The sequence below is a fragment of the Gymnoscopelus microlampas genome, assembly GCF_963454915.1.
Source record: "Gymnoscopelus microlampas genome assembly, chromosome: 4".
NCBI lineage: Eukaryota > Metazoa > Chordata > Actinopteri > Myctophiformes > Myctophidae > Gymnoscopelus > Gymnoscopelus microlampas.
The window spans coordinates 19,428,705-19,447,178 of NC_139941.1; the positions used below are offsets into that span (position 1 = coordinate 19,428,705).

The 18,474-nt window shown below is 39.9% G+C and overlaps 1 protein-coding gene across 1 annotated transcript in view; it reads left to right on the top strand.

Moving 5' to 3' along the window:
• The window catches only part of adamts3 (ADAM metallopeptidase with thrombospondin type 1 motif, 3), a 209,088-nt gene that overhangs the window by 172,455 nt on the left and 18,159 nt on the right, over positions 1–18,474 (top strand). The window contains exons 17-19 of the mRNA XM_084055325.1: positions 2,915–3,078; positions 7,166–7,322; positions 9,260–9,392. Coding sequence (XP_083911451.1) covers positions 2,915–3,078; positions 7,166–7,322; positions 9,260–9,392 — 454 coding nt within the window. The remainder of the gene's footprint in view (positions 1–2,914; positions 3,079–7,165; positions 7,323–9,259; positions 9,393–18,474) is intronic.

Below are 18,474 nucleotides of genomic sequence, written 5' to 3' on the forward strand. Positions count from 1 at the left end.
CAGGAATAGCAGAGCCACGACACGTTGTGAGCTTGTAGATTGGCTAATTCTGATGGATGTTCCCCTCCAGAATAGGGTGTTATTGGGGTTACTGGTCGCCACCTCCACAGTGGAAGGAAAATAATGCAAAACCTGCTTGTACACAGTAGGAGTGAGTGATTGACAGTTCCAAGACAATGGACAGTTCCTCAGTGCCTGATAAATTAGGGTAATGAATTTTGCCAGTGCATAAATATAAACAAAAATACAGCAGTACTACATATAGTGTATTTTTTATGTATTCAGTTGAGCTGTGTTTGTGACCTGCATGATACTTCCTGAGAACAGCGTCCTTCCATTTCATTTTGCCATTTCATTACGCTCACTGAAGCAGAACTCTGTCTCTCCCAGAATGGCATCAAAACAAATCCAACTCTGCTCTAACTGTAAGCCTGTAATGGCCTATATTTTTAACATATAAATTAATATTGAAATATTAACATTAGTAAAACAGATTAAAATGTTGCTGGGGTACTGGCCAGTCTGGATGGACACACACACAGCCCGATCTGCAGGGGAGGGGCATTTCTCTTCCCAAGCGATCACGCAGCTAAGTGATATACACCACGGAGCGATAAACCAGCTACTAGGAGATATCGATCATGGAGCAATCACACAGCTATACTAGGAGATATCCACCGATGAGCCATCACACAGCGGCTATGATTACTATTGTTGTTGTTTTTTTACTCGTGTAGATTGTGTAGAAACGTCTTGTCTACCCTGTTTCGTCTGAAAGTCTAATAAGATGTAGAATCTTCCAGATAAGCATAAAGACAGTGCTATCAGAGACACACAAAATGAGGTCATTGTCCCCAATTTGCTTGGCACTGATCCCATACAGTAGGTGTCTAATTAAACTTGTCAGCCAGAAGGAAGCTGCTCAGGGTATTAAAAATGATCTTGTTAAGGGGTGCTCAAATTCTGTAGCCATTGCACATCAAGGCAATTCAGAGTGCTTTACACAAAAGCACTGCAAAGAAACACATTATAAAACAAAATTGCTATTAAAGAGTCAATAAAATAGAACAGAAAAATAAGTTAAGTTAGAAAGATAAAATAATAAATTGACAGTGCAGCACAAGAATCAAAAACATCAGTAAAAGGCAGCGGCACACAAAAAAAAGTCATATTACATTATGCAGTACTGCCCATACTATACTACTATCTGCTATACATGCAAATTGCACACGATTCAGTCCTCTGAGAAAAACAGAGAGAGATAACCTCATAACCTGTCCTTTCCTATAAATAGTGCCTTTTGTTTTGTTTCTTCTTTTTTATTTTACATACCTTTTACATACAGTACCTTGGATATCTGGAAATAAATACCTATTGTCTTACTATGGGAAAGTTCCAATTTAATAAGCAGCATTGATACATGAAAAATGCATAACGATTCGCTTTTTTCTCAGAGAACTCTAGGTAGAAAGGAGGATTTAATGAAAATATGGCAAGGTCAAAACAAAAGCTCACATCTCATCTCATCTCCTTCCTTTCATTGCGGCAGTAAGCCATAATATATCGTCGTATTAACCTCTCAAGGCCTCCATTTGGGATTTGATGAAATTAAAGAAGAGGTTCTGCTATGATAACGTTCATGTAAATAATATAATGCTAGTTCCCACTTTGGAAACATTTATTCATAGTGATATTTTCCATTTCCATAAAAAAAACATTTGCACTTGTGCTTGGCAAGACCGTACAATTCAGCTTCTGGGAAGATGTTGTGCTGTAGTCATGTGTACACAGTAAAATCCTAAGTGTTCATTTAACCCTGAGCTCCATTTTTACGCTCTCAGGAGTCAAATTAACACTACGACTTTTACTGCGTGCATGTTCAGTAGCATCCATTTTACATGTCACTGCCATCTTCCATGAAGTGACATGTATGGATGACTGAATGCAAAGACTTGTCTTGAAGTCCTTGCTGACTTGTCTGTCCATTTGCTGGGCTAAGTAATGCCTGTCAACATTTCCAGCTGTGGCATACAGCATACTGTATGCATTGCTGTCTATACCTCAATGACATGTGCAATTGCATTTACTGTAGCAAATAACTGACCCGAATATCCGTATCATTCCTTTTAGCATGCAGCACTTTATCGCATGCCAAATTGGCCATTTTATTCAACAAGAGTTGTAATGTAACGGGAGTGGTATATCAGTATGTACTGTATATAGTCTTGTTACGAACCTCCCTCAAATATGACCAATAGGCTCTATGCACAGCAGCCATATTGGAAAGAAATTGGGCCTCATCCATACTTCCTGCACAGGTGTTACCAATGATACTAATGAAGGCTCTGTTCCATTCTGGTCATGAGTGAAGGTGCTGATATTGTGCATGTTGGCTCACTGGAAACTACTCTGCTACACCAGTGGGTCTCAAAGTGTGGTCCAGGGGCCCTCATGGTTCCTTGAGGGGGTTTCAAATGGCCGCTTACGGGTGTGTAACTCTGAGGGTGTACAAATGGAACCAAATGGACCCGTAAGGGTCCATTTGGTTCCATTTGTACACCCTCAGAGTTATGGTGGTCCACTGTGCTACGCTAAATGGAACAGAGCCTTAATTAGTATCATTGGTAAAACCTGTGAAGGAAGTAAGGAAGAGGCCCAATTTCTTTCCAACATGGCTGCTGTGCATAGAGCCCATTCAAGTTTTGGAAAAGATTATTTCAGATTAATTCAGATAATGTGCTGTAACTAACAGCTGATTAGTATGGCTATTTCCACAACACAACAGATTAACGTAAAAAACAACATAAAGTTACCCTGTTGTGATACTTTTAACTTTCTCTTCACCTGTTCACTGTTTAGAATTGAAACTCTTGCAGCTTCTTGTCAGTGGCTCCTAACAAACGGTTGATTACAGCGATCAAGAATCAGGCGACAGGGCATTACCTTCTGAATGGGAAAGGAGAGGAGGCCAAGTCCAAGAGCTTCATCGACCTGGGAGTGGAATGGGACTACATCATCGAAGACGACGTCGAGACCGTGCACACGGACGGACCTCTGCACGACGCTGTGGTGGTTTTGGTAAGGCCTATTGAAAATGTTCACAGCAGCCATGTTGACATAGATAGTTGTGTAATGTTGCTGTTTTGCTATTGATATTAACCCATTAAGGCCTGAGGTTTAGATTCTACAAAATGTCAGTGGTTTTCAAACGTTTTAATGTCAAGGACCCCAAACTGTATACAGTATGTATTTGGCTGCGGACCCCCATCTCAAAATATTTTGTTCCAGGGACCCCCAGAAGCAAAGATTTGAGTTACAAATGTTCGCTTTGAAAATATATATATTCAAAGATTTGCACGAATTGTCTTGATTTTTCAAAAATAGCAGGTCTACAAGCTCGTAGCACGGCACTCGGTGCCGCGCTATGAGCTTGTATATCTGCTATTTTTGAATAGCCAACGTATAAAAGGTTAAAGTGGTTAAAATTGTGACGCTATATTTACACATTTAGCTGGGGACCCCCTGGAACCCCCCCAAGGACCCCTGGGGGTGGCCGGACCCCACTTTGAGAACCAATGGTGTAATGTTGCTGTCTTACTATTGATACTAACTAATACTACTCAGCAGCTGTGCCTGAAGCCCTGAAAGCTAATATAATGTATTCCTCTTTGGTGAGCGGTAGATGTTTGGTTTCCCAGAGGTCTATTCAGTTGGAGCTGGGGGGGGGGGAAGTGACTAATACATTTGCTCAAGTACTGTAACATAATCACTTGAGCCCTATTTCAGACTTTGGCTATTGGAAAATAGACGATCTACAAGCTCACAACAAACGCGTTATGAGCTCGTACATCTGCTATTAAACTTTTTTTTTTACTTTGACCCTGTAAGTATTTTCATGCCGATACAGGTACTTTTACTCAAGTAAAATGTGTATAACAGGCCTTTTGCTTGGAAGAGTATTCTTTTATTGTGGTATTGCTACTTTTACTTAAAAAAAAAATCGGAGTACTTCTCATGGAACAGCAAGCAGGAGAGTGGCCCAGAAGGCCTAGCTCGCTGTGGCTGAGTACACATTTAAATGCTTGACACCGGGGTGTGAATGATGATGGGTTCACTTGTAGTACATGCATGCTGTTGAGTGATCCAATCAGCTTAAGCCAGATAGAGTTTCCTGACTGAAATTGCGTGTCGTGACACTGGGAAACGTCAAACGGAAAGTGAGGTCTGAGGTGTGTGGCCAGCACAACAACTTTGAGAGGATGGCGGTATCGGCACTCTACTCTGACCCGTCACCCCTCGTTGAAACAAACAACTCGTCCATCTCAATGGCTCTGGAGTTGTACAGTACATTGCATGCCGTTTATTTTCATCTATCTCTGACACGCTTTGACTTTAATGTGTCTCTGACCTTTTGTCATTTCCTGGCGACAGACAGTTGACAAAGTGTGTGTCATTTTTTTATTTGAGCCAAAAAAAACATTATTTTACACCTTGGCTATTCAAAAATAGCAGATATACAAGCTCATAGCGCGGATTGCCGAGTGAGCTTGTAGATCTGCTATTTTTGAAAAATCGAGAAAATGTGTGCAAATTGATATATTTATATTCTTTTAAAGCGAACATTTGTAACTCAAAAATCTTTGCTTCTGGGGGTCCCTGGAACAAAATATTTTGAGATGGGGGTCCGCGGCCAAATACATATCATTTTGGGGGTCCTTGACATGAAAAGGTTTGAGAACCACTGACATACACTGTAGTAACATAGGTTTTTCGGGAAACTGTTAGGATTTAGAAGACATGTACTGTAAGAATCGGCCTCAGGTCTTAATGGGTTAATGAATTAGTTGGTTTAGCTTAAAGCTGCACTAACTAACTAACTTTCCTCTTCTACCCCGGATTTGAACCTGGTTTCCTGCACAAGTGCTGACATGTTTACCATTGAGCTAATAGAGCCTGCGCCTGCTTGCTCAGGGGATACATGGAATTCATGTCAGATCCTGTGTCTAGGTGAGACATGACCTTTGACACGATCTAAATGTCTCAATAGAAGAGCAGGGAGATGAAATACAACCACCCCAAATTCTATAAGTTATATTGTAATGTCATACTCTACCATACAGATTGGACAGAATTACGTTTTATTCATTAAAGGAAAGTTACACAGTGCCGCTTTAATATTAGGGGTGGGACGATATATCGATATCGCGATATATCGCGATAAATAATCGATATACTGCCGAAAAAAATAGATATTAGAAAAATAATAATAATAATTTTCCGACTCTGTATTTGTGTGATGATGATTTTGAACTGTTTGGTGCTATTTTATGTGTTTATAAATTGAATACAAGGACTATCGTGATATATCGTTGGTGAAATTTCATGCAATATATCGTGATATCGTGATATTATTGTTATCAAGGGCCTAATATCGCCACAGATATCGTATCGTGAGATACCCATATCGTCCCACCCCTATTTAATGTATTTATATGTGTATTGACACAGACGAGATGCTACAGTAGACTGTTGTATATTTTCTAACGGTGGTGCCGATGGACAATACAGAATACAGATGACTTGTAGGAGGATTATCCTCACCTCAGCCAACCTTTCCTCCAAACAGTACACGGTACGTTGCAGACAGTTGGGCGGAAATAAAACGAACGCATCGAGTGTAAGACCAATCACACGGTCGATTGGACTGCAGTATGTAGACACTGAAACTTTAGAGTGAAAAGAATGATAATTCCTATTCCCATCATACTGTCTGTGTTCGCTCATGGGAAAGACAACTAGCAGCGGGGTCGTTTATTGTCGGAGATGAGGAGGGAATAACTGACAACATTGTTTATACCGTTCTGTCTACAAGCCATTCATTCAAACAAATGTTTGTAATACATTTGTTTTGATGATGATATAACATTCCCCAGCTCACTTTACTAGGCTGGGTTGGCTCAGGGGAGAGGACAGAGTACAGTACAGCAGCTTGCAATGGGCCTTGTCTTCAAGATACTGAGCGGATCAGTGCCCAATGCCCATGTACAGTATCTGTAAAACTACTTGAGTGAGAAACGCCCATGGGTTACCACACCAGAGGGATCTCCACTGATCTCATGTCCCCCAAATTCGGCACAAACATGGGGATGAATGCGTTCTGCTATTCTGCCACCCAATAGTTTCTGTAAATATACCTGGCATTGCTCCAGTATTGATCATGATGATTTGTTATTGTATGTCTTGTATGTCTTTATGATTTGAATGAATACATAGGACCACAATGGAAACAAGCCATCAAGGCTTTTTTGTGTTATCCTTTTAGCATTGCTTGCTTAATTGTACTTGCTGTACTGTTTGCAACGTGTTAAAGGTAGGGTAAGTGATTTACTTTGGTTAAAATAAGTGTTAAATAGCTCTATATTCTGATAGTACTCATTGCTATAGAGTGTTTGTTCAGTAAAAGGAGTCTCCCATGTCTCTCCAGCTCTTTATTAAACAGAAATGGCATTTTCAGTGCTCTCTCCTGACTTAAATGTTGTCGCCTACCTGAAAATGTATTTATATTCTATTTACTAAGAGCTGGAGAGACCCCTGTGACCGAACAAACGCTCTGTAGCAATGATTACTATCACAATAGTACTGTGGAATGCACCCTCCAATCTTTCAAAACCGCCCTCAAAACCCACTTCAATAAACTCAACCCTCTTTTTCTTCTTCTTTCCACAGTTTTTATTGATTTTATTCCTTAGTCTTAGTGTTTTTTCCCCCTAATAAAGTTGTTTTTATTTGTTGTTGGAATTGGAATTGGCACACTATAAAATTTGAAAGCTGATAAACGATCTTTGTGGGTTTCTCTCTCCTGATTGGATAAAATTGGCATCCCGAACTGAACATGTATTATAATGCTTACTGTAAGTAGCATTAACAGGAACACAAGCAATTATCCACGTCCGACTAGCAGATATGGTAATAACACGACATGTAAATGTTTGACTTGATGTCATTCTTATTTAAAACCACAAAGTCAGTGTTCTACCTCAAAAGACTGACAGTCACCTTCATGTCTGTGGAAATTAAACAAATTGTGTGTTCGTCTGCATCCATTAACAGTATTTACATTCTCATGCAAATCCTAATGGATTCTGTTCTGCTTTATGGTTTATAGATTATACCAAAGGACAATGAAACCAGGTCAACACTTATGTATAAGTACATCATCCATGAAGATTCAGTGCCCATCAACAACAACAATGTGATTCAGGAGGATACATATGAGTGGGCTCTGAAGAGCTGGTCCTCATGCTCCAAACCATGTGCTGGAGGTAAGAGTGTTTTTCCTATATGAATGCAATCACCTTTTCTTTTTTTAATCAGCTATTAACCCATTCAATCCGGGAACCCATCTGTGTCATTTTAGATTTAAGCTTATAACCATTATTTTAAACTTTGGCTATTCAAAAAAAATGCAGATCTACAAGCTCACACAAGCTTGTAGATCTGCTATTTTTGAAAAATCTTGAACATTTGTGCAAATCTTTCAATACATATATTTTTTTAAACAACATTTTTAACTCAAATCTTTGCTTCTGGGGTCCCTGGAACAACATCATTTTGATGGGGATCGGTGGCCAGAAACATGTCATTTTAGGGTCCTTGACATGAAAAAGAACCACTGACATAGCAACATAAGTTCTTTCAAAAAAACGGTTAGGATTTAGAAGACATTTGTAAAGATTTGCAGACATTTTCATGATTTTTAAAAAATAGCCAAAGAAATCTTAAAATGACACAGATGCGTTCACGGATTGAATGGCTTAAAGCTACACAGCACAAAGAGACCACGCATGCATTAAATGTATGGAAATGTGTGTTCCTGTGTGTCTTTATAATTGCGCCAGAATCCTAACGTATGCATGATGGCGTAGTCTAGTGGAGCACTACTTCATGTCATTAGCATTACCGTCCTGTTTACAAATGAATGAGTGTACACTAAAATAACCACGGTTACTGTAGCAACATTTTTCATGTAAGGTATTATGCCAATAGACAGTACATGTACTCAATTAGACCCCATGAGAGTGTACAAATGGAACCAGAGAACAAAGACTTGGCTCTTCAGGAGCTGTTTTCTCAAGTCTGTGTAAGACATCACTCTAGCCAGGGGTCGGCAATCTTTCTGAAATTTTATATTTCCAGCCGATTTTTATTGTCCATAAATATGACAGGTTTTTTTCCTTCTTCTTTTGATATATTTTCTTTCACATCAGGACCTTGTAATGATCATTAGACTAACAATAACCCACCTGTATCCTAGACTCCCTCCCCAGTCAGAGTTTGAATGAATGTACAATTATATGCTAGATGTAATTTGCATACACATGTGAAGGGACTTAATTTAATTGACTATATATATATATATATTTATTTTTTTTAACTAAAAATCCTCTCTCTGGCCCGGACCGCTGGCGCAGCGATCCCGACGACCTTTGCTGCGTGTCACTCCCCATCTCTCTCTCCCCGAGTCCCCGTTTCCTGTGTAACTGCACTTCACTATCAATAGAGGCATAAAAAGCCCCCAAAAAAAATCTTTTAAAAAAAATCCTCTGTCACACTTATGCCAATGTGCCAGTGATTACCCTCCCCTGTGCCTAAGGTTGCCTACCCCTGCTATAAGCCATATCTCCAAAACTCGTGGGTCAAACTGCACAACCAATATGTCAATTTGTAGTTATGATTCCCTGCTTGCAAAAATGCTAGACGGCTCAACTCTATTCAAAATGCCTCATATTTCGTTCAAAATGAAATAAAAACTAAGCTATGATGACTAAAACTACGACTAAATATATTGACAATTTCGTCTACAAATAAAAAACTAGACTAGAAGAAATCCACTAGAACAAATAAGACAAGTCATTTTATGCCTGGTTGTGCTCGGGTGTCGTGCTCTGGAAATAGCCGGAGCTTGTAGATCTGCTATTTCCGAAACACGGGCAAGAATAAATCAGGCATTACGACGCCATCATGGCTCACTGAAATACATTTTAGTCGACAAAATGAACTGTAGATTTAGTCGACTAAAATCTTTTGATATTTAGTCAACTAAAACTAGACTAAAACTAAAACCTTTCAGATGACAAAAATATGACTACAACTAAATGTCATTTTATTCTAAAGACTATGACTAAAACTAAATCAGAACTTGCTGTCAAAATGAACACTGATGATGACTGATCCACACATGCTTCAATTTGTTTTCTAGGGTTTCAGTACACCAAGTATGGATGCAGAAAGAAGGGCGACACCAAGATGGTCCAGCGAGGGTACTGCGATGACAGCAAGAAGCCCAAGCCCATCCGAAGAATGTGCAACCTGCAGGACTGCACACAGCCTGAGTGAGTATCTGTTCCTTCCTTTGAGGAAAGGGAACAGAAATGCTTAGAGTTTCACACCTGAATCTCCCCAACGGGATCTATAAAAGTTTATCTTATCTTAAAAACATGAATTAGGACAATCCAGCCTGAATTTAGATCTCTCTGGTTTTCACTTTAAAGCATTAGTTCACCCAAAACATTACTTATTTTCTATAAATGTTTCTATCAATTACACACCCCATGAAGCCTTGAATTCATGGAGATTTTTTTTTGTTTTTGTTGCATTCCTGAGCCAATAATTTGATGACCGGGTGGCTGGTCAGTAGGAGACTCAATTGAGACTCTACTGGAGTCTCTGCTGGTCATCATAAACAAAAACATCTCAGTGAATTCAAGGCTTCATGGGGTGTGTAATTGATAAGAAATAAGTATTTTTTTGGGGTGAACTACTCCTTTAAAATCAGAATATGTTATTCCCTCACAAAAAAAGGTTGCTCTCTCTGCTCAGGAAGTGCTGAGAAAAGAGTTTCATACGGCTGTTGTTGGGTTATTTTTTTCACTTTTAAAAACAAAGAGAGATCAGAGTGGTCGGAATCACCTTGTCTGGAGAGATCCAGATGGGAAATGGAAAAGTTTTCTCTGTGCCAAAAGCTGGCATGGTCCAATCGGTGCCCTCTTACAGGAATAAAGGCACACTTGTGTGTAGGTACAATGACCATGATGAAAAATGTACAATTCCGACGGTAATGGTTGCTATTTATCCGTCTTGCATTGAAACAAGGCTGTAGTCCAGTGATTTGTAATGGTAGGCCTACTGGCCTAATGTAAATCACTACAATATAACCAACATTCCATTATCAGCTGAGCTGATGCTGGCACTCAGAACAAGTCTTTAGCTGGGACTTTTGGCATCTCTTCTTGTGTGGAGGAGAAGAAGCACCCAAACAGATGCAGACATTACAACACTGCTGGCCATAGCCTTAACTTTTGTGACCACATTCTTTGTCACATGAATCCTAGCGTCCCTATTTCTGGGTATGTCAATTATAGAATGGAATGGAAATAGGCAAACATTTATTCTCTGAGAAAGAAAAGCTAATGTTGGTTAGAAACAACATTCCCAAGAGTTTTGTATTGAATGGAACGTAGTTTTTGACATCTGAGGGGTCAAGAGTTTGTTTCTTTGGCTCCACTTACAGTACAATACTTGTGTAAAATGTCCTTTTCACAATTGAGAATAAAATTATAGACCTGAGTCACATCTTAATGACTGCTTCAGACTGGAAAGATAATGTCACAGCAGTCTCATTAAAGGTTGAATGACAGCATTGAACAGAAGGGGTGTGCAACTGTGCACTGTTCATACTGGGTTAGACTATTCTTTGTGTGTACAGTATGTATACATTGAGCCTGTCAGCGATCTTGGGCTTGCAAACAATGGTTACCGCCGATCTAATCTTGTATATAAGAAGATAAACAAAGAGCTTAGTGGATATGGAGTGGAGAGATATGGAGTGGATATGGAGATAATCAGAAGGTCACTGGTTTGCCTCCCGGCCTGGCCATGTCTTGTGTCCCTGAGCAAGACACTTTAGCCCAGCTAAACAGCTCCCATCAGAGCAGCAATCAGCTGGGTGAAGTTGAAACGGAACTTCCCCTGCTGGATTAATAAATGTCCACCTTATTACTGCTGCAAGAGTGTAAATTTGATTCACAAATAAAAACAATAGCAAATCTGCATTGGTACACAATCCCTTCTCCAACTGCAGCTTTCTCCCCTAGGAAGAGCCATGCAGCAAGCGGGCAAATTGACAGTTCATCCTCACCTGTGTACATTAGTTAATTTAGCTCTGAGTCGAGACACACTGAGAAGAGAACACTGTACACAGAGAAACACAGGACCAGAGCCATATGCAATTAACTGTGTTTGTTATTTCCTCCCAAGATCATTTTTCATCATCTGCTAGTTGTCAGTTTGAGGTGCTGTAGATTAGTTGTTGATGACTCTGTACCTCCCACACAAGGACATCAGTCAAATTTGCTCTTGGGACAAATTAAGTTTCAAGGCTTTTCTTAGATGACACTGTGGACTTATCCAATATACTGTACTGCACTGAGGCTCTGGTCAACTAAATATATATGGTTTAAATGGTTAAATAGCTACACTATACACAGTATATTCTGATAGTAAGCATAGAGTGTGTTAGTCCACATTAAAGTGTAATCTAAGAAAAGACTTGAAACTTAATGTGTCGCAAGAGCAAATTTAACTGATGTCCTTGTGTGGGAGGTACAGAGTCATCAACAACTAATCTACAGCACCTCAAACAGACAACTAGCAGATGATGAAAAATGATCTTGGGAGGAAATAACAAACACAGTTAATTGCGTATGGCTCTGGTCCTGTGTTTCTCTGTGAACAGTGTTCTCAGTGTGTCTCATTGTTCGGCGACGAGTCAAATGGAAGATGGCGTTATGTGTAATCTAGTCAGCCAATCAGTGGGAGAAAGCTAGACGGAGATTGTGCCTGCTACGCCTCGCGCACCACGACTCCGAGTTAAATGAACAAATGCACACAGGTGAGGATGAACTGTCAATTTGCCCGCTTGCTGCATGACTCATGCCAGTGTGCTTGCACCAAAATAGGGAGCAATGTGTAAATGTTTGTGGGGGACAAACCCCCACTTAGAAACACCCCCACTTAGAAACACCCCCACTTAGAAGCACCCCCACTTAGAAACACCCCCACTTAGAAACATCCCCACTTAGAAACATCCCCACTTAGAAAAACGAACCCCCCCATCATCCTATTTTATTATTGTCTCCGCCAGGCCGAAAGGCATGGCGAGAGAGTATGTTTTTTAATATATATTATTATTATTATTATTAATTATTATTATTATTATTACACTTACCCTTATTATTATTATCGTTATCATTGTTATTATGCTATTGAAAAACGGACCCCCATCATGCTATTTTATTATTAATATATATTATTATTATTTATTATTATTATTACCCTTATCATTGTTATTATGCTATTTTATTATTATTATTATTATTATTATTATTATTATTATTATTATTATTACTATTATCGTTATCATTGTTATTATTATTATGCCATTATTATTGATAATAATATTATGCTATTTAATTATAACAATAATATTAACAATAATAGTAATATTAATAATGATAATAATAACAATAAAGACAGCTGGAATTTAACTCATTTACTTAAGTAATGTACTTAAGTACGCTTTTGAGGTATTTGTACTTTACTTGAGTATTTCAAATACTTTTACTTCTACTCCACTACATCTCAGAGGCAAATATAGTACTCCACTACAATTATTTGAAAACTTTAGTTACTAGTTACTTGTCAGATATATATTATGATATTATGAAACATATCTCTCTCTCTATCTCTCTCTCTCCATATGTCTTTTTTTACGTGGTCTGCTCTTTTTTCTCTCTACACTCTATGCCAAAAATAGCCGATCTACAACCGCACAATGCCTAGCACTATGAGGCGTTGTGAGTAGGCTAAATCCTCTAATAGTGACCTCTATTCAATGAAAAACCTCCCTTCTAATAGAAGTCTGAAGACTCTCGCCTCTATGGCTACTATATACGCCTGCCGTCGGTTCAAATCACTGTCTGTGACACAGACTAATATATAAGACAACATTTAAGTAAAGTACTTGAGTAAATGTAGGCTACTGAACGCTGCTCAGCGCGTCTGCAGAGGTGTAAAGTAACTACCCTACTTTACACCTCTGCAGACCATAGACTAGCGTTGCCAGATTCTGCGAGAGAATAAGCAACACTGCTAGTGGCTCCCCTTTGGCTTAGACTTGTCACATGACCTGTCTAAGCCAATGTGGAGCCTAGCAGTGTTGCCAGATTCTGCGAGACAAATCAGAAACCAGGTCTATGAAAACAGCCGCACTGTTTATTTCACACAGTATAGGGCAGGCTACTTGATTTCAATAAATGAACCCAGTACATTTTACTGGGTTCCAACTGACACAAAATGTTGATTTATTCATTCTGATCTGTTTGAAAAAAGAAGTATAGGCCTCTATCTTATACATGCCTCCTTTGTCATCATGATTTGTGTGCATGGGGATCTCATCTTAAACAAGCTCAGTGCTTAATGAGTCTTCCAGTTTAGTAGACCTTGTATTGCGAATTTGTACTTCCATGTACTGCTGTTCTCATGTCTTACTAAATAAAGTAAAGTCCTTGTCATGCCAAGGACCCCCAAACTTTGATGTAGGCTACTTGTCTGCAGAACACAGCATTCCATGCGTTTTCTCTCTCTCCCTCCTCTCTGGGGTCCACGGCCAAATACACATAATTTGTGATTTGTGGGGTTCCTGACATGAAGGTGCCCCCCCCCTCCTCTGAGTGGAACAACTACCGTAACAGCGGAATTTTACACGTGCGTAATTACGCACATAAGTGCATGTAACATAATAATACACAACGTGTGCTGTACATATAGCTCACTGTAGGCTAACATTCTTGGGGGTCTTCTTAGCATTGTGAGCTTGTAGATCGGCTATTTTTGGCAAAGAGCTTGACCGGACCTCTAGTTAGTTATAAATTAAGAATGTATTATTAATGATTTAAAAGGGGGGGGCACATCCCTGCCTGCATGGGTGCACAGTATAGGCAAAGTTCACAGCTCTCCTTCTCTCCTAATTCCCCACAAATAGTCCCCAGCAGCTGGCTGGGACCGGAGAGCAAGCTGCCATTCAGTCATGATTGATTGAGGTGATTGAGATGACATCATGATTTCTCCATGAGTCTTTTCACTTTCGAGGAAAAAAACAACAACAATTAAATAGGTGTGGATGGCTTCAGTCAATGAATCAACAGCGGTCGTTAGCTCCCCACTGGGAGATCAGAAAAACTTGATGGCCCATTCGGCGCACACATCAAAGGTGGTTAGGATTTCAGGCACTTAGTTTGTAGACAGACGCACGAGAGAGAGAGAGAGAGAGAGAGAGAGAGAGAGAGAGAGAGAGAGAGAGAGAGCTTGCGCGGGCGTGTTACGGCCGCGGACCTTTGACAGACAGACATCCGTCGGAGCACAGTCAGCACCGTCAGCACACTCACTCGCACCAAAAGTAGCCGATCTACAAGCTCACAACACCTCGCAGCGCCAGGCGTTGTGAGCTTGTAGATCGGCTATTTTTGGCAAAGAGCTTGACAGATAGATAGATAGACTGATCGATATACAGACAGACAGACAGACAGACCCATGCAGGGCGTCCGTGGGAGCGCACTCACGCCAATGTGCTAAATTATAATATAATAATAATAATAATAGTAATAATAATAAGGGTAATAATAATAATAATAGCATCAATTTGTTTATTGCACTGCACAGCATTTACGCACAGCCTCGTTTGGTTTGAGACACATGCAGTGTCCACTGTCCAGTCTGGTCTAATATCAAACCAAACCAGGCTGTCGGTGGACAGCTGTGCGCAATCTCATCTCATGGACGCCTCTTGAAGACTTCATTTATGGGCATATGAAGTGGACTACTATAGTAAGTGGACAGATTAAGGTGAAAGTGTAATTTGATCATACTTCTGGTGGTTAGAATTCACGACAGTTGTTGTGAATTAGGTGAGAAAAATCCTTCGATCTGAATGTGGCAATTTGGAGAGCTCCAAGTTGCGCACGGATGCTTAATTTATTTTTCCTAGTTTCTTAAATGCTACAGTTTCTTCGAAAATATGTAATCTCCTATAGTTCACAAGGCGTGGCGCTGTGATGCATCCAAGTTCATGTTCATGTTACCAAGCCATATTGTAGTACAGTCGATAGTAGGCTAATAGGCTGCTTTTAAATCTACAATGAAATGACAACGGATCTCCCTCCCATGCGCGTGTCGTTCTGCAATGATTTTTAATTCATTAGAGGCAGCAAATAAGCAACACATTTAACATATTAAGCTCAGATGATTCCAACCAGGAGGAAAGAGACGGGAAGACAGGAGAGAGGAGAGGGAGAGAGACGGTATAATGCTTTTTATTTTATTTTTGTTGCGTGTCGACCTGCGCAGCGCGCCCCATCCCGCACCGCCATAATGGACTCTGAAAGCTTGGCTCATGTGTAGCCTATCATAATTATTCACAAAAGTAACATGGATATATACACTTAGGATTTAGAGAGAACCCTGAACTATTGCGCTTGAGATTTGGGTTCGTTCTGGGTTAAAACTGAATCTCTCCACCATTGTCTCCAAACTAAAGGCCCAGAATTAATTGGAGACGACAAAAAGAAAGCAGTGCTGTTCACAAAAATGACATAGGCCTATGGTTGAGGCAGGTGTAAACTTTAACATTATTTAATAAAGGAGGATTAATGAAGCATTAATACACACATGGTGTTTTGATGTTGGGCTGATCAGATGCAAGTGTCTCATTAATGCGCATGAGATGCTTTACCAAGTATGCCTACATTAATTCACATTCATTGTGATTATATAGTCGGAATGGTGGTGTTTATAAATAGCAATGCGTCACAGTCGGAATAGCGATGTCTTTAAAACAAATGGGAAACATCTCCACTCCGAAGAATGGAAGTCAATCTTCTAAGTGGCGATGTGGAGGAATAGCGATGTGTAACCATGTTTGTGAGGCTCTTCCTAGGGGAGAAAGCTGCAGTTGGAGAAGGGATTGTGTACCGATGCAGAGTTGCCATTGTTTTTATTTGTGAATCAATTTCACACTCTTAGAGCAGTAATAAGGTAAACATTTATTAATCCCGCAGGGGAAATTACACCCAGCTGATTGCTGCTCAGATGATCCCAATTGGTGCTCTGTGGGGAGCTGTTTAGCTGGGCTAAAGTGACTTGCTCAGGGACACAACACATGTTGTACTGTATACACATGGGCAGGCCGGGAAGCGAACTGGTGATCTTCTGATTACCAGACGGCCTCCATATCCACTCTTTGTTTATCTTCTTATATGCAAGATTAGATCGGCGGTAACCATCGTTTTCAAGCCCAAGATCGCTTTTCATTACGAAATTAAAGCCTGGATCTGCAACTCAGAAAAAGAAAAACCTGTTACCATGAGTAAGACTGTTTGTTGTCATATTTCCATCTGCACATTTCTGGCAGGCTCAATGTATACATACTGTACACACAAAGAACAGTCTAAACCAGAAGAAACAGTGCACAGTTGCATACCCCTTCTGTTCAAAGCTGTCATTCAGCCTTTAATGAGACTGCTGTGACATTATCTTTCCAGTCTGAAGCAGTCATTAAGATGTGACTCAGGTCTATACTTTTATTCTCAATTGTGAAAAGGACATTTTACATAACTGTCCTACTTCATCTTGTATTTGATTACTTTACATGTACGTGTATGTTTTACCAATACGTCACATGGTCATCGGCTATGGATGAATAGATGTTTTCTGTTTACCAAAGAGCTGGAAAACAGCTCTTTGGCAAACAGAAAGAGCTGTGGTTTAAATGGTTAAATAGCTACAGTATACACAGTATATTCTGATAGTAAGCATAGAGTGTTTGTTCAGTAACAGGAGTCTCCTTGTCTCTCCAGCTCTTTGGTAAACAGAAAATATCTATTCATCTTTTTCATCTATTCATCCATATCCGATGACCATATGACGTATGGTTAAGACATACACGAAGAGACATACTGTACATGAAGTATGACAGTTATATAAAATGTCCTTTTCACAATTGAGAATAAAAGTATAGACCTGAGTCACATCTGACTGCTTCAGACTGGAAAGATGATGTCTCAGCGGTCTCATTAAAGGCTGAATGACAGCATTGCACAGAAGGGGTGTGCAACTGTGCACTGTTTCTTCTGGTTTAGACCATTCTTTGTGTGTACAGTATGTGTACAGTATGTATACATTGAGTCAGAAATGTGCAGAAGTAAACATGACAACAAACAGTCTTACTCATGGTAACAGGTTTCTTTTTTTCTTTTTTGAGTTGCAGATCCAGGCTTTAATTTTGTAATGAAAAGCGATCTTGGGCTTGAAAACGATGGTTACCGCCGATCTAATCTTGTATATAAGAAGATAAACAAAGAGCTGAGTGGATATGGAGGCCGTGTGGTATACTGTACTGTACAGTACAGTATACTGTACATGTCTTGTGTCCCTGAGCAAGTCACTTTAGCCCGGCTAAACAGCTCCCCACAGAGCGCGCATTGGGACCATCTGAGCAGCAATCAGCTGGGTGAAATTGAAATGAAATTTCCCCTGCAGGATTAATAAATGTCTACCTTATTACTGCTGCAAGAGTGTGAAATTGATTCACAAATAAAAACAGTGGCAACTCTGCATCGGTACACAATCCCTTCTCCAACTGCAGCTTTCTCCCCTAGGAAGAGCCTCACAAACATTTACACATTGCTCCCTATTTTGGTGCAAGCACACTGGCATGAGTCATGCAGCAAGCGGGCGAATTGACAGTTCATCCTCACCTGCGTACATTTGTTCATTTAGCTCTGAGTCGTGGTGTGCGAGGCGTAGTAGTCACAATCTGCATCTAGGTTTCTTCCACTGATTGGCTGACTAGATTACACATAACGCCATCCTCCATTTGACTCGTCGCCGAACATTGAGACACACTGAGAACACTAGGTACACAGAGAAACACAGGACCAGAGCCATACGCAATTAACTGTGTTTGTTATGTCCTCCCAAGATCATTTTTCATCATCTGCTAGTTGTCTGTTTGAGGTGCTGTAGATTAGTTGTTGATGACTCTGTACCTCCCACACAAGGACATCAGTCAAATTTGCTCTTGGGAGAAATTGAGTTTCAAGGCTTTTCTTAGATGACACTGTGGACTTATCCAATATACTGTACTGCACTGAGGCTCTGGTCAACTAAATATATATATGCTTTAAATGGTTAAATAGCTACACTATACACAGTATATTCTGATTGTAAAGCATAGAGTGTATGTTCAGTAACAGGAGTCTCCTTGTCTCTCCAGCTCTTTGGTAAACAGTGTTGAACATATGGAAATGTATTAGAACGTAATTTATGTTGAACAGCTCACTTTAGGATATAGGCTTAAAA